This window comes from Sprattus sprattus (assembly GCF_963457725.1).
Source record: "Sprattus sprattus genome assembly, chromosome: 1".
NCBI lineage: Eukaryota > Metazoa > Chordata > Actinopteri > Clupeiformes > Clupeidae > Sprattus > Sprattus sprattus.
In genome coordinates, this window is record NC_137920.1 from 77,770,038 (window position 1) to 77,797,452 (window position 27,415).

At 45.0% G+C, this 27,415-nt stretch overlaps 2 protein-coding genes across 2 annotated transcripts in view; both read left to right on the forward strand.

The window, feature by feature from the left end:
* fat3b (FAT atypical cadherin 3b) overlaps positions 1-2,596 on the forward strand; it is a gene marked incomplete at both ends in the record, with an annotated part of 55,294 nt that extends 52,698 nt beyond the window's left edge. Inside the window, 3 exons of the mRNA XM_080846938.1 lie at positions 809-847; positions 1,422-1,487; positions 2,034-2,596. Coding sequence (XP_080703064.1) covers positions 809-847; positions 1,422-1,487; positions 2,034-2,596 — 668 coding nt within the window. The remainder of the gene's footprint in view (positions 1-808; positions 848-1,421; positions 1,488-2,033) is intronic.
* Positions 2,597-12,876: 10,280 nt separating this feature from the next.
* Positions 12,877-26,638, forward strand: mtnr1bb (melatonin receptor 1Bb; the record flags this gene model as incomplete). The annotated part of the gene is made up of 3 exons (XM_080833439.1): positions 12,877-13,072; positions 24,775-24,893; positions 25,916-26,638. 3 exons carry the CDS (start codon positions 12,877-12,879, stop codon positions 26,636-26,638), a joined length of 1,038 nt encoding a protein of 345 aa, XP_080689565.1.
* Between the last annotated feature and the right edge of the window lie 777 nt (positions 26,639-27,415).

A 27,415-nucleotide genomic window follows, 5' to 3' on the forward strand; every position in this document is an offset into this window, starting at 1 on the left:
TACTTATTAGATCGGCAGAAGGTAATCAAAGTCAGGTCGGCGGGCATCGGCAGGCAAAACTACAGAAGGCCGTTATATGCCTATCGACCCTGCTATGCCATTGGCACGGACGCAATTCTCCATATTAAAAGTCACTGTAGCGCCCCAATTTTTTTAAGCTGTTATTTTAAGGTTAAACTGCTTATCCTAACCCTAACCCTGAAGCATAATTGTTGCATATTGTGCCTTTAAGTTCAGCATTGTAAGGATCCTTGGAGCCAATCACAAACTGGCTATTGGTCTATCGTATTGCATAGTATCGTTGGTCTGATTGGTTAAAGGCGTGTCCAATTACGTGACTGAAGTGGACCGCTGTTGAGTAGTTCGCCAGACCAACTGAGGAAATGAAATGCAGTGAAGGGGCGGGGAATTCCCAGACAACAAAATGTATGCATTCAATATGACCTATATCTTGCATGTTGAAAGGCAGTATGTCATTTAAGTATGTAATGTATATGCAAGCGCTTTACCACAGATGGGAGCTGTTTTTTGGGAGCAAAACCTATAGTGTGGGGACACTCATCCTTCTCCCCACTATCAGACATCCTTGCATGTCTAACTTCAGTGTGTTTGGGTCATACCACTGTACCATTCCTGTGTCTAACTTCATTGTGTTTGGGTCATTCCACTGTACCATTCCTGTGTCTAACTTCAGTGTGTTTGGGTCATTCCACTGCACCATTCCTGTGTCTAACTTCATTGTGTTTGGGTCATTCCACTGTACCATTCCTGTGTCTAACTTCATTGTGTTTGGGGGGGGTTGTTCTAGTGGCCTCTTTTGGGGAGATGCAGAGATACGGCATGGATGGTGAGTAAGGTGCTATTCACTCCTTTAACCCTGGATATGTATTACATTCATGAACATCCCTTTAACCCTGTATATGTTTTACATTCATGAACCTCCCTTTAACCCTGGATATGTATTACATTCATGAACATCCCTTTAACCCTGTATATGTATTACATTCATGAACATTCCTTTCACCCTGTATATTACATTCATGAACATCCCTTTAACCCTGTATATGTATTACATTCATGAACCTCCCTTTAACCCTGGATATGTATTACATTCATGAACATCCCTTTAACCCTGTATATGTATTACATTCATGAACATCCCTTTAACCCTGTATATGTATTACATTCATGAACATCCCTTTAACCCTGTATATGTATAACATTCATGAACATCCCTTTAACCCTGGATATGTATTAGATTCATAAACATTGTTTGTCATCGCTCTTAATTTTGATCGTCTGTATTTTATTATTTGTTGTTTTTCATTTCTTTTCACACGTTTGGGACCATATCACGTTATTGTGTTTCAAGAAGTCTAATGTACTTCCTCTCTTTTCTGTGCTTCGCTGTGGACTCTCAGCTCATCAACAGCTTCAGCGTGAGAATCAGTTTTGTGTTGAGTTCGTCAAAGAATATTTGGTGGATTGTAAGAGTTTTTGTTTTGCTTTCTATATTAATTCTAAAAAGCATAATATTTCCTATAAAAAAGCATGTTTGAATGAGCTGCCACCCAACATTCAGTAGAACGATTGAATATGCTTATACTGTTCTCATTAACAGATTTGTGTAACGTGCTTCTTTTGGTAAAGTTATTTGTTTTGTGTGTTTATATGAAGCACCAACACGCTAATGCCATTAAAACAACCCTAAGTACAAAATGGTATTAAGTTAAGAAAAATGTTAATATGTGCTGCATAAGAATTGCAAAGTATTTCATATTATTGTAAGAGTAGCATAATGATGATACCTCACATACAAAGGTACCCAATTACTTTTAAAACTTGAACTTGAAATAATGAAATGATAATAGTAGTAGCTAGTGCTAGTACCTTTAAAAACAATAATGTGATACTACATGGTCTCTTGGTGTTAAAGATAGGTCTAGGGTTAGAAACATTATATAGAATGGAAGTGTTAAGGATGCAGATGACGATGATGATGAAGTCTGTGTGTTTGTGTGTGCCCTCCTTAGCGTACCACTGGGAGACGTCGGAGTGGGTGCCAGACCCGTGTTTGCCCAGCATTGAGATGCCCCCTCAGTTCCGACCCGCACGCCCACCTGGCAGACCTCTGGGTCGCGCGGAACACCTCCCCAGAGACTTCCCCCTGAGGGCGTACGACTACGGCGACGACGTCATGGACTACCACACGTCCTCCCACGACCTGGAGGAGTGCTCGTCGCCCGTCTACGAGGAGTACGGGGACCAGGACCTTTACGACACGCTGCCCGCCGCCCGGCCGCTCTACCCAGGTGGGTACTCCGGCGGGTACCTGGGCGGATACCCGGGCGAGGGCAGGGCCAGCCCGTCCTGCTACCTGACGACGGGCTCCCTGTACCTGCCCCCGCTGAGAGCCTGGGACGAGAGACCGCACAGCTGGGCGCCGGAAGTGCCTCCCATGCGGGCGGGAAGCCTTCGCGATGTGGGGACGCTGTTGGACCGGGCCTCGCCATCCATGACCCGTCGGATGCCGAGCAGCCTGCGGGCCCCTCAGGGCTCTGCCAGGGACCTTTCACAGTACGGGCATAGATACTAACCCTCACCACTGGTGCTCTGCCAGGGACATGTCACAGTACGGGCATAGATACATACTAACCCTCACCACTGGGGCTGTAAGTTGCTCTGGATAATATTATCTGTTAAATAAGTATATTTAACTGCCCTGCAGTGGACCCGAAGCTAGGGTGGTTATGGGAAGGGTCGGTACCTGTGACAGGGAAAGATGTGAGGCCAGAAAAACCACAGAGAAAAGTTTGATGCGTCGTAGGTTCGTCATTAAATAAACCCATGCAAGTGGAGCGGAGGCGTCACTGTGATACGCACCTTTATCAAGAACACTGAGAATACACTCCAACTGGATCATGCACGCGCCACTGCAGAAACTGTGTGTGTGAATGTCTTTGATTTAGGAGAAACTGTGTGAGTGAATGTCTTTGATTTAGGAGAAACGGTGTGAGTGAATGTCTTTGATTTAGGAGAAGCTGTGTGTGTGAATGTCTTTGATTTAGGCGAAGCTGTGTGAGTGAATGTCTTTGATTTAGGCGAAGCTGTGTGAGTGAATGTCTTCGATTTAGGAGAAGCTGTGTGAGTGAATGTCTTTGATTTAGGAGAAACTGTGTGAGTGTGAGATTAAGGAGATTGTGTGATGGTGTGCGTTCTGTTGTGTTGTTCTTTTTGTCGGTCTGAACATGTCTAGACACCCACCACTAATGATCCAAAAGCATATAACTATGAGAGAAGGAGAACACCAGCACAGTCCCCAGGTCAGACAGAGTACCTGCACCACCGTCCGTGATCAAACCCAGCACTGTTCCCTCAGATCTAAGAATACCTCCAGAAAAAGGCACGGGTTTAATAATGACACTTGCTTTACTGTTGATGTGCACCAGCTCAGCGTATTTCTGTGCCATCCAAAAGCAGTGACGCAGCTGCAGTCTGCTCATTTGATGTATTTTTCATGTTTATGTTTAATGTATTTCGTGACCATTTTGAAGAAAATGCTGCTTTAATGACTGCAGGCTAATTAAAACTCTGTGTTTTTCAGTGTGCTCAGTCCTGTCTGGGATCTGGGCGATAGTTTTTTTTACGTAAGAGGCAGGGCCGGGTGAGTGGAGATGGTGTTTGATTTCACTCCCAAACGAAAATCAATTCGTGAAGCAGGCAGATCATCCAGTCCATCCCACCTGCACGTCCACTTTAGGTGCGGCTCAGCTCCAGAGGAAGCTTGTATCTTTGGGAAAGATTGTGCGTTCAGGCAACCAGGAAATGCTGAAGTTCCCATTTCGTAGCATCCCACTTCCAAATTGAGAGCATTCACATATTGACAACAACGTTATTGACAGTTAGGAAACATTAAGTAGGTTAGCTAGCCAGAAGGTTAATGTCCCCCCCCCCCCCCCCCCCCGTTTAACAACACAATCACCTGAGCTAATGAGTACAACCTAAATAAACAATGAGGTGACTTATTTCTGCGCGGAGCAAGTAAACAAGTTTAAAAAAAATCTTTCCCCACAGACTTTGCCATGTAGAGTGACATTAGACCTTCTTCTCTGAGCTCTTAAAAAAACTCCCATTTTCCTAGTGGGGTATTCCGGCGTTTAGACATTTGACCGGCGTTTAGCTATATTCTCCCGTTTGGAGGTTCAAACTTTTCCACTTCCCAGTTGCTCTTGAAGGCACCATTAGTGTGCACAACCCCAGCCACCAACAGTAAACAATCAACATGGTTGCCTGGCCGACCCTGGGGGGAGGCCATTGATCCGGGGTACTGCCAATTAACACAAGCTAGTCCGAGCTGTGGATCAATAACCACAGGAATGGAGTTTCCTTGCCACACACTTCCGTCCCTCATATGGCGTGGAGGAACCCATATTATTGTGTGATAAAGTAAAGCTGATGTCTTGTTGCAGTATCATTGTATTTATTTCTGGCTAATAAAATGTCTCACCAGCTATGATTTGGTCAGGGTTCACCAGCTATGACTTGGGTTAGGTTTTTTTTTTAAGAGATTAAAAAGGAGCGCTTCTTTCTGACGTTTCGCCTTATAAAGGCTTCTTCAGAGAAAGTTTGGTCTGCTCTGAAACACAGGAACTTATATAGGGAGAGGGAGGAAGGGTTTGTCCACTCACCCTGTGGCTTCTGATTGGCTTACAGCTTTGGTCAGTGTTCACCAGCTATGACTTGGGTTAGGGTTAGGGTCAGGGTTCACCATGCAGCTATGATTTGTGTTTTTGTGTTTTGTGGAATAATGCCATTTGGAGTGTCCGTCCTTAACAGTCTATGCAAGAAATAAGCAAACTTTGCAGACTTGACCAGTTCTAAATTAACACTAAAAGTCACTGCCACCGTTTGACACCCCGAATTGTTTAACACTCTCTCTCTCGCTCTCTCTCTCTCTCTCTCTCTGACACACACACACACACATAGATAATAATAAATAGGTACAATAATAAAGGTACATCCATTTAATAGCATGGCTTTTTTTTTTTTTTAATTATTATTTTTTTAGTTTTTGATTGAAATGAACTAAATGAATTCATACATTGATGCTTCCTTACCCTATGTATCACTCTGGGTTTTTCCAGATTGTTCTCTTTCACATCGTTTCTTGTTTTTTTGTTGTTGTATTTTTCCCACTTTCCCCTGTTGATCATATGATATCATGACCAGAGCAGACCAGAATATTTTTGTATGTTTAATTCATTCATTTTTAATTTCTTTTAGGTCTTATCTCCTCATTTGATTCCTCGCCCCATGTGTTCCACCTACGTGTGGCATTGCATTGCATTTCATTTAGGCCCCATGATAATAAGAGGAGCCATCATTACGTAACTCGTAGCCACATTTCACTCGCTTCAGTCCAGCCCATGGACTAGCATCGCTAACCCCCGGCTCTGTTCCCAGTGTGCATGTGTTGTGGCCTAGCTCCCTGTTTCTATTGTGGAAATAAACGCCACTGGCAACCGATTCCTGAAGACTGTTGGTCTGCTTCTTTATGAACACTGATTCCATGAGCTCTTTATACATTCTGTACTTCCAAAGTCTGTTTGAACCGCACTCTTAACTTGGCTAAGTTGGCTATGCTAATCAAGTCAACTTTTAAAGGCTGTGCAGAGGACAGAAAACACAAGAAAAGCAACTAGCTCAAATGAGCCGCTGTAAATATTATGTTGAGATAACAAACACATTTAGCACAACATATTCTGCAGACTAATGAGAGGTTGTAAGTGTGGTGATAGTATCTGAAATAAGAAGTTAGATAATTCAATGTATTCCACAGTCAATAGTTATATAATGTTAATTGTAAAGCTTCCTGTGTATTCTGTAAGCACCCAGATGGTGACGTTTCCTCTATGCCTTGATCACTGTGGGAAGTGATGACACCTCGGCCAGGGTCTCCCCATGAATATATATTATCCTAGCCATTCTGTCTCCTAGGTAAGAATTTGCATTCTGGTAACCACCCCCTCCCACAGAGAACTCTTACTGTAACAGTCAGTCAGTGAAATCAGCCTTGTGGAACTATCTTTAGTGAAACCTATTCTGTCTTCTCTCCTCTGATGCGCATCACCGTAACGATTAAATCTGAATTTTGATAATCCATCACTTGACTGAATCTCTTATAATTAGGATAAATTCCTATCCTTTTAGTGGAGATGAACTACACACTTGGGTACCTCACAGACGCTGCACCAGTTCAGTTCAGCAGCTTTGTGTAAAGCCTGTGGTGGAGTTAGTCAGCAAGCGAGCGGCCATTGTTTTCCCTGCAACAGTGAACTGTTCTCCTCATTAAAATGTGGTAGGTGTGTCGGCACACCTCTGAACATTTAATGAAACGCCAAAGCAATCAGGGTAGTTTAATATGCAGATTAAGAAACTAAGAAAATTCCAGAGTTATCGCCGCAGCTGGTATTTACCCTGTAAAACAGATAAGTAACCCTGGAGAAATCCAGCATCTCTTTTCAGCTACTTTTCTGTACACTCTTTGAAATCAACTAACGGTGGAAGTGAATTAAGAATGCAGAACGCACACACACACACACACACACACACACACACACACACACACACACACACACATACTCACACAGAAAATCTCTCTTTCTCGCACACACACACAAATGCACACATACACTAACTCACTTACACTTACAAATAAACACACACACACACATAAATGGATGCACACTCACACAGACAGAGAAATTGATGCAAAGACACACACACACAAATGGATGCACACTCAAACACACACTCACGCACACACACACATGCACACACACACACACACACACACACACACACACACACACACACACACACACACACACACACACACACACAAATGGATGCACTGTGAAACACTGTTAATGACTTAAGAATATAATAATCAAGTGCCTTGTATTATTAATTGCCTTGTATGAATCATGTGCTTATGTTAGCAGGAACATGGCTGTTCTGTCTTTCTGTGCGAGTGTGTAACTTCGAATATTAGGCGCCACTTAGTCTGCATATGAACAAGAGCATGTTTAGACCAGAGGAGATAAGAAGGGAATTGTGCTTCTTCCGACCTTGTGCAAAACTGCCATCTTTGCAAGACAGGGAGCATCGGACGTGAGAAATCCACCACGTGGTTATCCCTGCTGAAAGCTAAACTTCTGACAATATAAACCTTGTGCGATGGGTTTATCATGGCTTCACTTTCAGCCTTGTGCTGGGAGGGGAGCCCGATTGCAATTGTTGTTGTTGTTTGTCTAATAACTATACTTTCATGCAGCTCCGGAGTCCTGAGGTAACTAGGGTGAATTTTCACCTAACATACTGTCAAACACACACACACACACTCACGCACACACACACACACACACATACACACACAGGGGGGGGGGGGGGGGGGGGGGGGGGGGTGGGAGTTGTCTGGAATTACAGCTTGGAGTTTCCGCTTGGAGAACATGAGACAGTTTAGGGAGTGATTATACGCACGCAGTTTACTGAATAATACCCAGATTAGACACAGCAAGCAGGCCGCGCCTCGGCCCAAAGCATCTGCCTCTGCATCCACACACACACACACACACACACACACACGTATACACACTCGCAGATACGCCATGCGGCAAAGCATTCCCCAACACACTGACTCATTCTGTTCCTTTTTGTTGTTTTTGTCGTTCGGTTTGAGCCGTCGTGAAAAAACCCACGCTGAGTATTTCATCACTGCGAGAAAGCCTCCTCCGTATGCTACTCAACAGATTAATCAAAGGGACAAATCATCCAGCAACATCTGTCTGCGGCTTAGTGTGTGTTTGTGTGTGTGTGTGTGTATGTGTGAGTGAGGGAGTAAGTGAATGAGTGAGTCTGTATGTGTGTGAAAGTGTGGGTACATGTTTGTGTGTATGTGTGTACCTAAACGTGTGTGTGTGTGTGTGTGTGCGGGGACATGCGTGTGTATATGTGAGTGAGTCTGAGTAGTCTGACTGAATTGCTTTTGCTAAGTACCTTTATAGTTGCTGTAGGTCAACTTCTACCAGTCTGCAGTAATTGGTAGCTTGCCAAGCTTTGCTTTCAAATTAACTTCCTCAACACTGTGGCTGAATGTGTGCACGAGTGTATGTGTGTACCTAAATGTTTGTGTTTGTCTGTGTGTGTAAATGTCTAGTATGCGTGTGTTCGCGTGTGTCTGTGTGTGTGTGTGTGTGTGTGTGTGTGTGTTTGCGTGTGTTTGCCTGTGTTTGCGTGTGTGTTTGTTTCCGTGTGTGTGTGTGTGTGTGTGTGTCTGTGTGTGTGTGTGTGTGTGTGTGTGTGTGTGTGTGTCTGTGTGTGTGTTTGGTTGTGTGTGTGTGTGTGTGTGTTTGCATGTGTGTGTGTGTGTGTGTGTGTGTGTGTGTGTGTGTGTGTGTGTGTGTGTCTGTGTGTGTGTGTCTGTGTGTGTGTGTCTGTGTGTGTGTGTTTGGTTGTGTGTGTGTGTGTGTGTGTGTGTGGACGTGTGGACGTGTGCAAGGGTAAGTAACGGATATGGTGTTTAGTTGTACCTCATTGGGGGCCCGTGGAAACACTGGATGATCGTGTCCAAAGCCCGGACGGAAAGACCAAAGGTGAACATTTTAATGGAGAACTCGAGCAAAACTTTGGCAGGAGTGCTTTAGCAGTGCTGTCCACACACACACACACACACACACACACACACACACACACACACACACACACAGAAGTGCTCTAGCAGTGTTGTGTCATTTTCAGTGAAGTACATGTTCGTCTGACTCCAAACAGAACAGCATCAGCATCCTCAGTGAAGTACATGTTCGTCTGACTCCAAACAGAACAGCATCAGCATCCTCAGTGAAGTACATGTTCGTCTGACTCCAAACAGAACAGCATCAGCATCCTCAGTGAAGTACATGTTCGTCTGACTCCAAACAGAACAACATCAGCATCCTCAGTGAAGTACATGTTCGTCTGACTCCAAACAGAACAGCATCAGCATCCTCAGTGAAGTACATGTTTGTCTGACTCCAAACAGTACAGCATCAGCATCAGCATCCTCAGTGAAGTACATGTTCGTCTGACTCCAAACAGAACAGCATCAGCATCCTCAGTGAAGTACATGTTCGTCTGACTCCAAACAGTACAGCATCAGCATCAGCATCCTCAGTGAAGTACATGTTCGTCTGACTCCAAACAGTACAGCATCAGCATCACGCTCGGCCAGGCTTCAGCTGACCCCCGTGTCCTTCAGAGTCTCGAGTGTTCTAACTGAAAGTCAGTTAGGCCTTTGTATTCCTCTTGGAACATAGGCCATTGATGAATTGTTTCCACCCTCGTCTGTCCTGAGCCATCCTCTCCAGCTGTTTCCACGTCAGCCCCTTCTTCTTGAATTCCTACTTGTACCACCTCATCTCACTTGCTATGGTTGACGTTTTTCCTGCTGTGTACATGGTCCTGATGTTCCAGGTGGAAATGTTAGTGGGTTGCCTAGGAGATAAGAGATTCTGACGCACCCTCTCCGTTTGTTTAAAAAAAAAAATGTGACTTCATTTCCTCTTCAGCCTGTATGGTTAGAGAGTCTTCATCTCCCACGTCACAGGGTTTCTTTGTCTTCATCAATGTTTCTTTCAGTAATCATTTCTATCCACTTCACAGGGGGTTGGCCTATGAGCTTCGCCAGTGCCCTATTGGCCAGCATTGCTTGTTTCCACCTCTCACGACAAGGATGTTAGGGTTGGACTTTGAGAGGCGAACTCAATTTAAGCACAGCCCAGAGGATAGAACCATTAGCACTAGGGTGTTACTGATCCAAGCTGTTTAAGCTAAGCGAAAATAGACTCTTATCAGAGTGTATTCACATCATTGCTTGTTCTTTTTTTTCAGCTTCAAGCAGCACAGGCTGTAGTCTACAAGAATGTTCCAAATATTTCAAGAAGTGATCGATAGCTGATACAAAACCAGCATTGCCTAGAGACAATCAGCATACACTCGCAAACCACTTACTTTCCCAATACAATAGCCAAAGTATACAATTCGACCTTTAACATGTCCAGGCCCAGGGGCCCGTGGTTTCTTAATTCGTCCATGACTCTGGGGGCAACACTTTAACCCGTCTAAATCGAGGAAGATCGTCAAGAGGAACGCTTCAAGACCGTTTTTTATCCAGTGTTGTGGGGGACGGAACCAACGCACAGATAAACCCAGATCAAGGGTGGTATTATCTTGATCAAATTAAATATTCACAATGGCCATTTTTCCAGTGAGCCGGTCAATGTTTTTTTCAACATTATATAGCTCAAAACATTACAGACTTCTGCTTTGATATAGTTTAAACAGATATTCAAAAGGCAATCTTATCTGCAGACGAGGAGCGTGAGGATAGGAAAAGGCCTTTGATGGCTGTGGTGGTATAGTGCCAAACTGACTGACTTACTTCAGCAGTCTACAGCATGTCATGGCGAGGAGATTAGAAGAGGCAGGCGCATCGGAGAGGAGTGAGAAAGCTTCATGCTGGGTGTTGTGAACTAGCAAGACGAATTTATTAAGGAGCTAAATGTTTTTGTTAACTCTTAAAACTGCGTTTGAAGGAGTCCCACTGCAGGTTTGACAATTTCCAAAGTTAAACTTGTCATTGCGCACACGTCAACGCTGGATTTCTTTGAATGATTGTAACTGCTGACCCAACCATATATAACCAAAATAGTATTTTACTGGATTTACTGGATATTCAAAAATGTTATTTATGATCGTTCCCTTGTACTCCTGGACTATTTTATATGCATATTTATATTATTTATTTATTTTTAATTTTTCTACTCTCTCATTGTACCATTGTACCCTCGGCACCATCGAAAATGAGGATCTTATTCCTCAATGTGTCTTCCGAGGCCTAAATAAATAAATAAAAAATAAAAAAAGTACTCACACTTTGTCTGAAAAAGGTCATTGAATTTGTTTAACTGTAAATGGGTCAAATAAAATGTAAATTTGGTAAATTGACAAACTATCCCTTCATGAAATAATGAGAACGGCAGCTAACTCTCCAGACCAGGCCCACTCATCTCTTCTCATTCGCATTATAGCCTTAGCCTGTAAGCCATACAATATTTGAAAGCCATCCCAGCAGTAATATGATGTCTGTAAAATAGTAACTGTACAATCTAAACAAACATGTGAGCATGGCGCTGAAGAAGACAGGAAAAGGAAAAGGAGGGAGCGGAAACAAGCACAGATCATAGTCAAACACAAACAATACAATTGACAGCTTGTGTAATTAATGATTCGTTGATTGATAAACGCATCAGTTCTTGACACTTGACAACACATTCACGAACTGCTTTTAGTTGCCAGTCCGCCTGTGATCAAATTAGATCAGATATCCATGGGTAAAACAGCGTAGTGTCAGTTTAAGCATTATTTATGGATGGTTCATATTAGATGAATGGTTGCCGTACACTTACGGTCCTTCATGGATTGTGTTATAGGTATACACAATTAAAGCATCTGCATCAAAAATAGCTGAAACAAACACCATGTGAAACCTCTTGAAGATTGTGCTAAGTGTTGCAGACAAAATCACGCTTTTACTGGCATGAAATACGTAGGCTACAGGCGAACACTCAAGACAACTTTTGTCCACTTTTAGTGAAAGGTCTCTGAAGATGATGTAGCTGGTCTCAAAATCTCATTGCGCCAAACGCACGTGTTTGATGTCTGTCAGTCACAGATATTTCGCCCCGTTACGAGCACCTTGCCAAACTGCGTCTGCCTTTATAGAGCCAGGGCTCGTACGTGAGAGTGATCTTTCAGCTGGAGAGGCTTTGTGGTCACAGCGATTTATTGGAAAATAAACGGAGACATTCATCCAGTTCAAACTTGCAACGGAGACGTGGGGATGTCCTACTCGCAAACCTACCCAATACGGTATCCTGGAATGCGTCCCTGGATATTCTGATATATGACTGTGGGTTAAACTGCATGTTTTGAGGTGACCTGGGAGAATTCACCAAGGCGTTAATTTGGCCGATTTATTGATGATCTGGGATCATGGTATGCGTTCATAGAGAAAATGTCGAACTGTCAACCGCCTGCCACCGAGGAGCACATCATTGGTAAATTATTGCACGTGGCATCGGTACAACATTAATTATATTTCAGTTGGGTAAAGTGCACGAGAGGTATATTCAGCAGCACTGTGGATAAAGCAACAATTCGGGTTTCTTGGAATTGACGAAAAGAAGAACTAATGTCTAGCGCGCGGATAAAGGCTACGTGGACAGCGACTGCTTCGTCCTCTTGAATGAAAAGCCATGCTCGCGCTAGCTTGTCGGATTTGCGATTCCGAGTAGTTTAGGTCACATTACCTCTAAATACTTCAACTCCAGCAGCAGTACGTCGCCATAGGAGAAAGTGCATTCCAGGCATCTACATTTCATTAATTTGAAAACCAGCGTAACGTGGGGAAAAGAGGAACATGAACACGCTCACCGATACAGCAGCTCGCCCATGGATACCGCAGACGGTCAATGGATTTGGGTAACATGTCATGCATTTGTTTTCATGATACGTAATCAATCTGAAGAAATGTTCGTGTCAGACTAGGGAATAAACTCGCGGTATGTGACTGTAATCCGCAACCCCGTGGCAACTCCTTATTCAGTGTGTTAATTGCAGCTGGACTGAGATAATTCCACCATGATCCTTGCTGTGCATTGAGCATACAGTTTAGTTTACATTTAATCTCACTGGCGCATGTCCAGAGCATTTGCTCGTAGTTGGGTTCGCTTGACCCATTCTCCGGAGGAGAAGTTTACACATGAACTTGACTCCGGTATGCCAGAAAACATCCCGTTTCTGAAGAACCGCACGGAACTGGGACATGTTGGACGCGCGCTGGTTTCGAGTGCGCGGCCCGCGTGGGCTGTAGCGGCGCTGGCCAGCGTGCTGATCTTCACAACGGTAGTGGATATCCTGGGGAACCTTCTCGTGATTATCTCTGTCTGTCGCAACAGGAAACTGAGAAACGCCGGTAAGTATGACGTTCTTCTGACATCTGATCCATCTTTTCTGCAAAGAGACATCATTAGCCTACTACTGTTTCTGTACTGAAAAAACCCAAAAGTTTTTTTTTTATCACTCATAAAAGAAGGCGCGCTTTTCATGCGACCCATTTGGCTTGACAAATAATCCAAATCTGCTTTATTTTAATTTGTTTTAATGGCTTTAATTATACAGATCAAGGGCATAATCATCGTTCCTCGTTATTTGCATGGCCATACTATCTGTCCAAACAAACATGCAACAGCATAGGAGGCAAAAAACTAGATTTTGCGAGATGGTTGAGGTGCGATGAAACCACGTGAGTAAGCCTTCATGCCCAGCGATGTCCTAGAATCAGGAGTAGCCTGACCCTTATACGTGTTAATTTAACCGCTTTGTGTACCCATAGCAACACACAGTACAGTTCAGATGTACATGTGTGTGTGTGTGTGTGTGTGTGTCTGTGTGTGTGTGTGTGTGTGTGTGTGTGTGCGTGTGTGTCAGAGAGTCTGTGTGTCAGTGCATGAGAGGGTCTCTGCGTGTGTGTGCATGTATATGAGAGAGTATGTGTGTATGTGTGTCTGTCTCTGTATCTGTACACAGTCTAATTATGTAAAGTAGGTTCTATGTCTGTTCTCTGTCTTTGTTATGTGCTTGCTGCAATACCCCTGTGTGTGTGTGTGTGTGTGTGTGTGTGTGTGTGTGTGTTAGTTTGTGTGTGTGTGTGTGTGTGTGTGTGTGTGTGTGTGTTTGTGTGTGTGTTAGTTTGAATATCTGTTGTGTTCGTAGAGATTACCCCTCTGGCTCCCTCGTTCGACGGCGTGTACCAGGCTTCAAAGCCTACGCCGTTCAAGAAAGACGCCCGCCTGTCTGCTTCAAAGAGCGACAAGCATTGCAACATTGCATTGTTGTCTGATAGACAATTCCTCTGCATCCCTATGGCATGGATATCTAGGAGCCAGCTCTCTCTCTCTCTCTCTCTCTCTCTCATTCTGTGCTTGGCTGTCATCGTCATCCACTGATACAGGGAGGGCCAACGTGTCTCTGTGTGTGTGTGTGTGTGTGTGTGTGTGTGTGTGTGTGTGTGTGTGTGTGTGTGTGTGTGTGTGTGTGTGTGTGTGTGTGTGTGTGTGTCTGTGTGTATGTGTGTGTGTGTGTGTGTGTGTGTGTGTGTGTGTGTGATACAGTGAGGGCCAACGTGTCTCATAAGACTGATAATGTGTTTACGTCCTAATCTGTGACAGCACAGTTTCCCTCCTTATCTTGTTCCTGCTGCCGCTGCACAGCCTTGGCAGTATACTTCAGTATATTTGTATATGTTTAAGTCTGTTAAAGTTCACTTTATACTTTTTCTGTTTTTGATATTTTGCTGTATATTATTTATATGTTATCATGAAGTTTAGACAAAAGTGTGTGTGTGTGTGTCTGTCTGTGTGTGTGTGTGTGTGTGTGTGTGTGTCTGTGTGTGTGTGTGTGTGTGTGTGTGTGTGTGTGTGTGTGTGTGTGTGTCTCTGTGTGTGTGTGTGTGTGTGTGTGTGTGTGTGTGTGTGTGTGTGTGTGTGTGTGTGTGTGTGTGTGTGCGCACACAGCCAAATTTACTTCAAAAACCACGTTGGCAAAAATTGCTTTGCTACTCTATGAGACTGAATAATCACAGCACTGAATATTTGCCATGTAGGAAATTGCAGAAAGTAAAAAAAAAAAAAAAAAAACTCTCTGGATAGATGTCTCTTAGAGATGTGTGAAACCTAATGAAATAGGGCATTTCCAAAAAAAACTGTGGTTCCTCGTTTGGCTTCGGCTGAAATAAAAGACCATCCAAAGATCCATACCGCCCCTCTGTGAAAAAAGTCTATCACCCGTGTTTGGAAAGGCCCTATGTCATAAAGTTCCCAACATCTCTAAGGGACATCTCTAAGGGACATCTCTAAGGGACATCTGTCAGATGTTGGATAACCATGGCTAATCCTGCATGGGGACCACCACTCTGAGCCCTGCATACATGATCTGAAGTGTCCTTTGACTGGTGCTCCCTTCCGGGGTTACATAAGCACCCAGGGAGTAGGAGGGGGAACAGCGGGTGAGGAGTTTGCCAGATGAGACTGACTGACTGACTGGCCTTGAGCTGTCTCACGGTATAGAGGAGGAGATGAGTCTATAGAGGAGGAGATGAGTCTATAGAGGAGGAGATGAGTCTCACGGTATAGAGGAGGAGATGAGTCTATAGAGGAGGAGATGAGGAGGAGATGAGTCTATAGAGGAGGAGATGAGTCTCACGGTATAGAGGAGGAGATGAGGAGGAGATGAGTCTATAGAAGAGGAGATGAGTCTATAGAGGAGGAGATGAGTCTATAGAGGAGGAGATGAGTCTCATGGTATAGAGGAGGAGATGAGTCTATAGAGGAGGAGATGAGGAGGAGATGAGTCTATAGAGGAGGAGATGAGGAGGAGATGAGTCTATAGAGGAGGAGATGAGTCTATAGAGGAGGAGATGAGGAGGAGATGAGTTTATAGAGGAGGAGATGAGTCTATAGAGGAGGAGATGAGTCTCATGGTATAGAGGAGGAGATGAGTCTATAGAGGAGGAGATGAGGAGGAGATGAGTCTATAGAGGAGGAGATGAGTCTATAGAGGAGGAGATGAGTCTCATGGTATAGAGGAGGAGATGAGTCTATAGAGGAGGAGATGAGTCTCATGGTATAGAGGAGGAGATGAGTCTATAGAGGAGGAGATGAGGAGGAGATGAGTCTATAGAGGAGGAGATGAGTCTATAGAGGAGGAGATGAGTCTCATGGTATAGAGGAGGAGATGAGTCTATAGAGGAGGAGATGAGTCTATAGAGGAGGAGATGAGTCTCACGGTATAGAGGAGGAGATGAGTCTATAGAGGAGGAGATGAGTCTATAGAGGAGGAGATGAGGAGGAGATGAGTCTATAGAGGAGGAGATGAGTCTCACGGTATAGAGGAGGAGATGAGGAGGAGATGAGTCTATAGAAGAGGAGATGAGTCTATAGAGGAGGAGATGAGTCTATAGAGGAGGAGATGAGGAGGAGATGAGTTTATAGAGGAGGAGATGAGTCTATAGAGGAGGAGATGAGTCTATAGAGGAGGAGATGAGTCTCATGGTATAGAGGAGGAGATGAGTCTATAGAGGAGGAGATGAGTCTATAGAGGAGGAGATGAGTCTCACGGTATAGAGGAGGAGATGAGTCTATAGAGGAGGAGATGAGTCTATAGAGGAGGAGATGAGGAGGAGATGAGTCTATAGAGGAGGAGATGAGTCTCACGGTATAGAGGAGGAGATGAGGAGGAGATGAGTCTATAGAAGAGGAGATGAGTCTATAGAGGAGGAGATGAGTCTATAGAGGAGGAGATGAGTCTCATGGTATAGAGGAGGAGATGAGTCTATAGAGGAGGAGATGAGGAGGAGATGAGTCTATAGAGGAGGAGATGAGTCTCATGGTATAGAGGAGGAGATGAGTCTATAGAGGAGGAGATGAGTCTATAGAGGAGGAGATGAGTCTCACGGTATAGAGGAGGAGATGAGTCTATAGAGGAGGAGATGAGTCTATAGAGGAGGAGATGAGGAGGAGATGAGTCTATAGAGGAGGAGATGAGTCTCACGGTATAGAGGAGGAGATGAGGAGGAGATGAGTCTATAGAAGAGGAGATGAGTCTATAGAGGAGGAGATGAGGAGGAGATGAGTTTATAGAGGAGGAGATGAGTCTATAGAGGAGGAGATGAGTCTATAGAGGAGGAGATGAGTCTCATGGTATAGAGGAGGAGATGAGTCTATAGAGGAGGAGATGAGTCTATAGAGGAGGAGATGAGTCTCATGGTATAGAGGAGGAGATGAGTCTATAGAGGAGGAGATGAGTCTATAGAGGAGGAGATGAGTCTCATGGTATAGAGGAGGAGATGAGTCTATAGAGGAGGAGATGAGGAGGAGATGAGTCTATAGAGGAGGAGATGAGTCTATAGAGGAGGAGATGAGTCTCATGGTATAGAGGAGGAGATGAGTCTATAGAGGAGGAGATGAGTCTATAGAGGAGGAGATGAGTCTCACGGCATAGAGGAGGAGATGAGTCTATAGAGGAGGAGATGAGTCTATAGAGGAGGAGATGAGGAGGAGATGAGTCTATAGAGGAGGAGATGAGTCTCACGGTATAGAGGAGGAGATGAGGAGGAGATGAGTCTATAGAAGAGGAGATGAGTCTGTAGAGGAGGAGATGAGTCTATAGAGGAGGAGATGAGGAGGAGATGAGTTTATAGAGGAGGAAATGAGTTTATAGAGGAGGAGATGAGTCTATAGAGGAGGAGATGAGTCTATAGAGGAGGAGATGAGTCTATAGAGGAGGAGATGAGTCTCATGGTATAGAGGAGGAGATGAGTCTATAGAGGAGGAGATGAGGAGGAGATGAGTCTATAGAGGAGGAGATGAGTCTATAGAGGAGGAGATGAGTCTCATGGTATAGAGGAGGAGATGAGTCTATAGAGGAGGAGATGAGTCTATAGAGGAGGAGATGAGTCTATAGAGGAGGAGATGAGTCTATAGAGGAGGAGATGAGTCTCATGGTATAGAGGAGGAGATGAGTCTATAGAGGAGGAGATGAGTCTATAGAGGAGGAGATGAGTCTCATGGTATAGAGGAGGAGATGAGTCTATAGAGGAGGAGATGAGTCTCATGGTATAGAGGAGGAGATGAGTCTATAGAGGAGGAGATGAGTCTATAGAGGAGGAGATGAGTCTCATGGTATAGAGGAGGAGATGAGTCTATAGAGGAGGAGATGAGTCTCATGGTATAGAGGAGGAGATGAGTCTATAGAGGAGGAGATGAGGAGGAGATGAGTCTATAGAGGAGGAGATGAGTCTATAGAGGAGGAGATGAGTCTCACGGTATAGAGGAGGAGATGAGTCTATAGAGGAGGAGATGAGTCTATAGAGGAGGAGATGAGTCTATAGAGGAGGAGGTGAGTCTATAGAGGAGGAGATGAGTCTATAGAGGAGGAGGTGAGTCTATAGAGGAGGAGATGAGTCTATAGAGGAGGAGATGAGTCTATAGAGGAGGAGATGAGTCTATAGAGGAGGAGATGAGTCTCATGGTATAGAGGAGGAGATGAGTCTATAGAGGAGGAGATGAGTCTATAGAGGAGGAGATGAGTCTATAGAGGAGGAGATGAGTCTCATGGTATAGAGGAGGAGATGAGTCTATAGAGGAGGAGATGAGTCTATAGAGGAGGAGATGAGTCTATAGAGGAGGAGATGAGTCTATAGAGGAGGAGATGAGGAGGAGATGAGTCTATAGAGGAGGAGATGAGTCTATAGAGGAGGACATGAGGAGGAGATGAGTCTATAGAGGAGGAGATGAGTCTATAGAGGAGGAGATGAGTCTATAGAGGAGGAGATGAGGAGGAGATGAGTCTATAGAGGAGGAGATGAGTCTATAGAGGAGGAGATGAGTCTCATGGTATAGAGAAGGAGATGAGTCTATAGAGGAGGAGATGAGTCTATAGAGGAGGAGATGAGTCTATAGAGGAGGAGATGAGTCTCATGGTATAGAGGAGGAGATGAGTCTATAGAGGAGGAGATGAGTCTATAGAGGAGGAGATGAGGAGGAGATGAGTCTATAGAGGAGGAGATGAGTCTATAGAGGAGGAGATGAGTCTCACGGTATAGAGGAGGAGATGAGTCTATAGAGGAGGAGATGAGTCTATAGAGGAGGAGATGAGTCTATAGAGGAGGAGATGAGTCTATAGAAGAGGAGATGAGTCTATAGAGGAGGAGATGAGTCTATAGAGGAGGAGGTGAGTCTCACGGTATAGAGGAGGAGATGAGTCTCATGGTAAAGTCGCTCTGAGTTGTAGTTGACATGTGGGTCCATTGACAGTTCAGTGTGTGTGCGGAGCATCAGTGTGTGTGCCGGAGCATCAGTGTGTGTGCCGGAGCATCAGTGTGTGTGCCGGAGCATCAGTGTGTGTGCGGAGCATCAGTGTGTGTGCCGGAGCATCAGTGTGTGTGCCGGAGCATCAGTGTGTGTACCGGAGCATCAGTGTGTGTGCCGGAGCATCAGTGTGTGTGCGGAGCATCAGTGTGTGTGCCGGAGCAGTGGAAGCAGGTGTAGACAAAAGGGGTGTCTGGGAGTGACCAAAAAAAACACCACACTGGGAGGAGGGGAGGCAGGCCTAGAAAAACAGTGTGACAGGAGAGAATCAGTGCCCTTCCGACTGGAATACAAATCTTTACACAGCACACAGAAACACTCCGAAAGTCTCCATTTGGGGTTGATTCATGTCTGAAAACACAGAAACACTCAATTACAGTAAACACAAAAAACAAAAGACGTGACAAAAACCCCCAACCTTTGTTAATTTTAAGTTAGCATTTTCCGCTACACTGTGCCTTGAGCCGAATCCTTTCATCAGGAATGTGGAAAATCCATTAGAATGGATGATAATTTGTCTGAGATCATTTCAGGAGAACAATATCTGTGTGTGTGTGTGTGTTTGTGTGTTTGTGTGTGTGTGTGTGTGTGTGTGTGTTTGTGTGTGTGTGTGTGTGTGTGTGTGTGTGTGTGTGTGTGTGTGTGTGTGTGTGTGTGTGTGTGTGTTGGGTGTGTGTGTGTGTGTGTGTGTGTGTGTGTGTGTTTGTGTGTGTGTGTGTGTGTGTGTGTGTGTGTTTGGGTGTGTGTGTGTGTGTGTGTGTGTGTGTGTGTGTGTGTGTGTGTGTGTGTCTGTGTGTGTTTGGGTGTGTGTGTGTGTGTGTGTGTGTTTGTGTGTGTGTGTGTGTGTGTGTGTGTGTGTGTGTGTGTGTGTGTGTGTGTGTGTGTGTGTGTGTGTGTTGACTCTTTCTCTTTCTCTTTGTGTGTGTGTGCTCAACACATGAGATAGTTTGGATGTACAACCTTGGGAGGCAGTGGAGGTGACAGGTCTGTATTGAGTTGTTTTGACCACACCTCAGTAGTCATGGAAACATGAAAAGCCCTTTAGCACAGAGGCCGTCCGTCTCCAGGTGCCCGCCACTTTGTGTGTCTTCTTCCAGGAGTGCACCATCAGAATGGGTCCGAAGCTTGTTCCTTTTTTTTTTAAAGATTTATTTTTGGGCTTTTTGGCCTGTAATCGATAGTTGAAGTGAGGGGACCGGAAATGAGAGGGAGAAGAGGTGGGGAGTGGACAGGAGAAATGACATCAGGCCAGAATCAAACCTGTGTCCTCCATTGGCATCAAGCCTGAATGTGGTCGGGGCTACTGGTTGCGCCACAGTGCCCCCGAGCTTGTCCGAGCTTGTTCTGTTAAGAGTACAGTGAGATAGAGCTCAGAACTGTTTATTTGTTATTTTAATAGTTTAATAGTTTGCTTTGAGAACCCCTGATGTGCTTGACCTCCTACAAGTGACTGGAGCCTGTGTCACCCTGATGAAGTCCATAGCACACACACACACACACACACACACACACACACACACACACACACACACACACACACACACACACACACACACACGTGACTGGAGCCTGTATCACCCTGATGAAGGCCATAGCACACACACACACACACACACACACACACACACACACACACACACACACACACACATACGTCAGTGCCCCACTGGTGCCACCCCTATCAAAAATGTCTGGACACGCCCCTGATGTGCTTGACCTCCTACAAGTGACTGGAGCCTGTATCACCCTGATGATGTCCATAGCGCACACACACAACACACACACACACACACACACACACACACACACACACACACACACACACACACACACACACACACACACACACACAAACACACACACACACACACGAGTGACTGGAGCCTGTGTCACCCTGATGAAGTCCATAGCGTAACTTAAATGGTTCCAAAAGGGGGAAAATCTACATTCGAATACAAGCTGATTTCCTTTCCCTATCCATTATAAATGCGCTGTGATCATTTTCAAGTAGAGGGGGGGGGGGCTTATGTAACAATTTTCCCCAGATCCAGGGGCACTTTGGGTGAAGGTAGAACGCTGCCTTCTGCTTTGAAGTACAATACACGCCGGAGTGTGTGTCTGAAATCAACTGAGGGGAGCCTCGCAACCCCTCATCTTTTTTTCTCTTTCCTGCCCGTGATAAATGTGTGTCTAACAGCGTGACATAAATCTCACCCCTGCCACAAAGCTAATGGCCGCTGTCGCCCGTGACGCTGCAAATGAGGTTGGATGCAAATGCGTTTAAAATATTTAAGATGAATTAGAGGATTGAGTGTAACGATTGAGTTTCTTTTGTTCTTTTATTCCCCTCCTCTTTCTTTTCTTTATCAAAGAAATACTGAACTTCAAAAGTTGTTCTTGTACTGCGAGGCTTGAACTGTGTGTTCGTTGTTGAGCATGTTATTACTCTTGCCTGAAACCCATATGGCAACGCTAACACTGCTGTCTGGCTCACATCCGATTTGGTCCAGAGTCAGTACGTCTGGCATTAAAGGTTCAGTCCACGACTCTAAACCCATACATGGCTCGTCACAGTCCTCTGTGGTCTTTAAACCCACAGAGGGATGTCATTTGTGAACGCAAATATCAACAACCTCTTGTGAAACTGAAAACGAATCGCGCACAATTCAAGTTGGCCTCGATGCAGGACTTGACAAAAAAAGTGTAATGGATTGTAATCAACGACTACGCCATTAACCGAAAGTAAACTGTGGGATGTGTCTGGTTTTGGATATTCTGTAATTGCAATCCATATCTGATTAAAGCTGAATCCGAGAACATGGGAGAGAGACAGGGAGAACAGAGACTTGTTGCTGATCAGATGCAGACTTGTTCACCATTACCATTATTCATTTAAATTCCATCACTTTGACACCTCAAGGTCTGTGATTCCCATCAATATTCCTGTCATTTCCCATCGGGGATCTAACCCTGTAGATTATACTCGGGTTATATGCGATTAGCGTGCATTGACTACTGAGCTATTCACTCAGGAGAGCACCCGAAAAAGAGCAAAACGCTCATTTTCTAAACCTGCAGTACAAAAATTGTAACTAAATCACATTTTAATAATTGATCTTGTGAAATGTAGTAATACATTAAGTATCTGATCATAAAATCATTACCTGAGCTGCATTACATGCCTCATAGTCTGGAACTCTTTTTTTTTTTAAATAGTTCTTCTCCCTTTGAGAACTGTTATTGTCCCATCATTACTTTCACAATTCAGTTACAGATCGATTTCAAGCGTTACAATGTATTTAATACGATGGTGATGATCCTTCAGGCGTGACTACAGATTATTGTTCTATGCTCGACGGGTTCTATCGAGTGCTCAGACTTTTGATAACATACACAAGTGGTTTATTTCCCCATGGTCAACATAATCCATAAACTTAATCCAACCTATTTTTTTACACTTAAGAGATCCCACACATCTACAGGACCTGGTGTCTTGTTTTTGGCCGTCTCTTGTTTTTGGCCGTCTCTCCGTCATCCATCCTAGAATGTGGTTGTGACCCCTCCATGTATACGGGCGGCCTAGATTTATAATTCTTGGACACAAGACAGGGTTGGCTCCGTCCCAATCCATTACAAATTGTAGCCCCATAATTTATCCTCTCTCTCTCTGGTGGAGTTTCTGCTCTGATCCTTTTTGTTAAGGTTATCCAGACAGGGAGCATGGCCCGCTGGTGGACTTCAAGTACTTCTGGGGGACATGACGAAATACCCAAGGACAAAAAGTCGCACTGAAAATGAAAGATTATACAGCTTAGCAAAGACCAAAGACATGTCGGCTGGTAATGAATAGGTGATATCCTGACACACTCCACCGTTAAAGGTGCGGCCTAATTCTAATCCAATTGACTTTTTGTCACATTCTGTGAATTGCTCCTCTCTTAGTCCTCTGGCTGCCCATGGTCAGTGTGTGTGCGTCCGTGTGTGTGTGTGTGTGTGTGTGTGTGTGTGTGTGTCCGTGTCCGTGTGTGTGTGTGCTCTGTAAATGGGAATGAACTCAATGGCTAGGACTGAGGCATGTTGCTTCAGGAACACAGAAGGTAGAAGTGCATTTTGATTGGCTGCTGAGCTCAAGTATTAACAACCATTCAGCAGAATCTCTGATGGTTCCTCTTCAGGCGTGTGCTGCCAACGGGACTGGTCAGTCAAGAGTAGCAGATGCCCAAGTGAAGACAACAAGGAAGACAACAAGTTTGTGCTGTTAGGCTCCCTGGCCCAAGGAGTTAGATGAGTCAGCAGCACGGTTCATAAACACCGTGATGGTATTTATATAAGGCAGATCAATACTGAGTCCAGGCTTGTTTCTGATCCAAGAGTCATTTTGCTGTAACAAATGGAATTGCCTCTCTCTCGCTCCCTCTCTCTCTCTCTCTCTTAAACAACAAACCACTCACAGAACACAGTGGGACTCTAAACTCATATTACTTCTCTGGCAACCTTTCTCGATTTATATTTATTTAATCATGTGGCAAATGCTTTTAATCCAGTGTGGCTGAGAGTGAGGGCTAGTTCAGGTCAGAGAGACACTGCGAGAGGCGATGTCGTACGGAACACGAATGAGGATGAGGCTGCTGGAAATAACGACAGTAAAAAACATGCTGCTTGTTAGTTATTGTTTTAACGATATTAAGGACTTATTTTCAGATCACTGTGCTGAGTGGCTCAAAGCCATTACGAGGGACCTGGAAGAGCGATGCCTTTTCACAGACCAACTCACACAGACAGTTTAAACACTGACCTCACTGATCTCAAAGCAGTTCAAACACAGACCTCCCTGATCTCAATGCATTCAAAATAATCTGCCTTTGCATACAACAGAAAGAGTGTGGTTATACAGTGTCACCCTGCTACACTTGCACATGTAGTTACATACAGATTGTTGTGATGAATTGATTCTTTGTGCCTGCTTGCATGGGACATTGCATCTGAGTCAAAGCTAACTGTTTTGATGCCACTGACAAACAGTCCCTACAGAGATAGACCTGTGTCTGTTTATTTCAATCACGGTTTGTCATTTTCTCTACAGAGGTATTAACAGAAACCTAAACTACAGACATTGTAGAAAGAGAAAGAGTCATTTTCTGACATTGAAGTAAACAGACACACCCCTGTAGGGATCCCTTCCATGTTGTCAGACACTTATAATAACATTATGGGCCTGGCAGTGGCGAAAACAAGGGGTTTACTGTTAAGCAGTGGCTCCAATGGGATTACATTGTACATCCGCCGCCAGTCATACTGTCCTACCGTCCTACCTCAATACTGTGGCGATTTCAGTTGTTATTTGTCCTTATTAAAAGTTTGGACCCAACAGATTTTTTTTTAAAGGACCCAGCTTGAAAATATCCCTAAGTTTCCCTCTGTCTTTCTCCTGTGTCTCTCCCTCTCTCTCCTGTGTGTCTCTCTCTCCTGTCTCTCTCTCTCTCTCTCTCTCTCTCTCTCTCTATCTCTCCTGTGTCTCTCTCTCTCTATCTCTCCTGTGTCTCTCTCTTACGACACTGATTATCTCTCTCTCTCTCCTGTGACTCTCTCTTACTCTCCTGTGTCTCACTCTCTCTCGCTCTCTCCTGTGTGTCTCTCTCACTCTCTCTCGCTCTCCTGTGTCTCTCTCTCTCTCTCTCCTGTGTCTCTCTCTTGTGTGTCTCTCTCTCACTACGCTGATTATCTCTGTCTGTTCTGTGCCCTTTCCTAGGAAACGTGTTTGTGGTGAGCCTGGCGTTTGCCGATCTGGTGGTAGCCTTCTACCCCTACCCGCTGGTGCTGTACGCCCTCTTCCATGACGGCTGGGCGCTGGGAGACACGCAGTGCAAGGTAAGAGCATTCCTTTATCGTCCTTTAATGTGTCCTCGACACGGAAGCGTCAACGCATGAACGACCTACATACAACAATGCTCACGATTTCAATGAACTTGGCTTAAACATTATAAACAAGACCATATCAAACAACAAAATAGAAGATACTTTTGAGCCTTACATCTCCTACAAGAAGGCTGGCAGGAACTCAGGTTATGTAAGATGAGCAACACATCAACACATCTGTCACAGCAAAGGAAAGCTAAAATAGATTATGCATTCATAAACAGCATTGTCTTCTTCAGTTTCATTTGATCCAAGTGAGCCGCAGTTCTATCTCACAAGGCCTGTCCCTCCTGATAAGACAGCAGGTAGAACTGACTGAAGTCAGCTTTGTTTGTTTGTTTTTGTAGTCTTTACTTTCTACACTATCTAGATCTAAGTCATACTGTCCTTTCTTATAGCACTATCTAGATCTAAGTCACACTGTTCTTTCTTATAGCACACTATCTAGATCTAAGTCACTGTTCTTTCTTATAGCACTATCTAGATCTAAGTCACTCTGTCCTTTCTAATAAAGCAGCACGTGTACTATCTATCCCATGGCTATCCTTTCTATTTGCACTGCAGCTTGGTCCAAACCTGACTGTCCTTAGTACATCAGCTCAGTCCAATCCCTGAACCTGTACTGTGTGTGTGTGTGTGTGTGTGTGTGTGTGTGTGTGTGTGTGTGTGTGTCAGTCCAATCCCTGAACCTGTCCTGTGTTCTAATAGTACATCAGCTCAGTCCAATCCCTGAACCTGTACTGTGTGTGTGTGTGTGTGTGTGTGTGTGTGTGTGTCAGTCCAATCCCTGAACCTGTCCTGTGTTCTAATAGTACATCAGCTCAGTCCAATCCCTGAACATGTCCTGTGGCTGTCTTTCTCATGGTAGTGCACCAGATAGATTTAACCCATCCTGTCCTGTCCTGTCCTGTCCCTCAGGTGAGCGGCTTCCCTAACCCTAACCCTAACCCATCCTGTCCTGTCTTGTCCCTCAGGTGAGCGGCTTCCTGATGGGGCTCAGCGTGATCGGCTCCATCTTCAACATCACGGCCATCGCCATCAACCGCTACTGCTACATCTGCCACAGCTTCGCCTACGGCCGCGTGTACAGCTTCCGGAACACCCTGCTCCTGGTGGCGCTGGTGTGGGCGCTGACCGTGGTGGCCATCCTGCCCAACTTCTTCGTGGGCTCGCTGCAGTACGACCCGCGCGTCTACTCCTGCACCTTCGCCCAGACGGCCAGCTCCTCCTACACCATCGCCGTGGTGGTGGTGCACTTCCTGGTGCCCATCGCCGTGGTTACCTTCTGCTACCTGCGCATCTGGGTCCTGGTGATCCAGGTGCGCCGCAAGGTGAAGAGCAGCGAGCCGCGCCTGCGTCCCAGCGACGTGCGCAACTTCATCACCATGTTCGTGGTGTTCGTGCTCTTCGCCATCTGCTGGGCGCCGCTCAACCTCATCGGGCTGGCGGTGGCCATCGACCCGCACCGCATGGCGCCCCGGATCCCCGAGTGGCTCTTCGTGGTCAGCTACTTCATGGCGTACTTTAACAGCTGCCTCAACGCCGTCATCTACGGCCTGCTCAACCGCAACTTCCGCCGGGAGTACATGCGCATCGTCACGTCCGTGTGGATGCCACGCCTCTTCGTTACGGAGACGTCGAGGGGAGCCACGGACGCCGTGAGGAGCAGGCCTTCACCTGTCAACAACAACGAGTGAGGTGAATTATGGGAAATGTAGTAACTACTTGAGACTGGAAGAAAACTAATGATGGACTTATCAGGCAATAAAACAACCTGACCGAAACTGTTATATTTGTGAATATTGCCCCAGATTCCAATGAACAGGTGCCTGCTTGATTTCTCTAGCACGGATGAAGCGTATTTTTTATGTTCTTCAATTTTACTGTACTTACATTAGAGTATCCGTTTATGGCAAATAACTTAGTAACACAATTTAGGTGCTGGCGTCAAAACTTGTGACTTCGTAGATATCTTAGTAATCTTGACTGGAAATAGATAATGGACAGTTTACAGAAAATACACAGAGCTAATTGATCTAAATTCTTTCGAATGCATATGCACTGCCTTAAGTCCAGTCTTGTTTATCATCAGTCTCTGGTGTCAACTGTGTTTGTTATACCTGACCATGTGAAAGTGCCAAACCCTCTACCCTCTACTCCGACACCAAATAATGGTCTCTTAAACATGTGAACCCGTGTAAGTGTTCTGTATTTGTCGACAGGCACACCCAGACCAACATACTGTCTTTTCTAGGGCACGTTTGTTACCCTTTCCCCATTTGTGGCAGCAGTAAAGATAAGACAACGCCAAGTTTCAGTTCATTATCCCACGCACGCAGGTAGCGTTACCTGTTAAATTTCCCACACCAAGGGGAACGTTAGCTGCTTCAATTTCCCACGCACGCAGGTAGGGTTAGCTGCTTAAATGTCCCACGCATGCAGGTAGCGTTAGCTGCTTAAATTTCCCACACCAA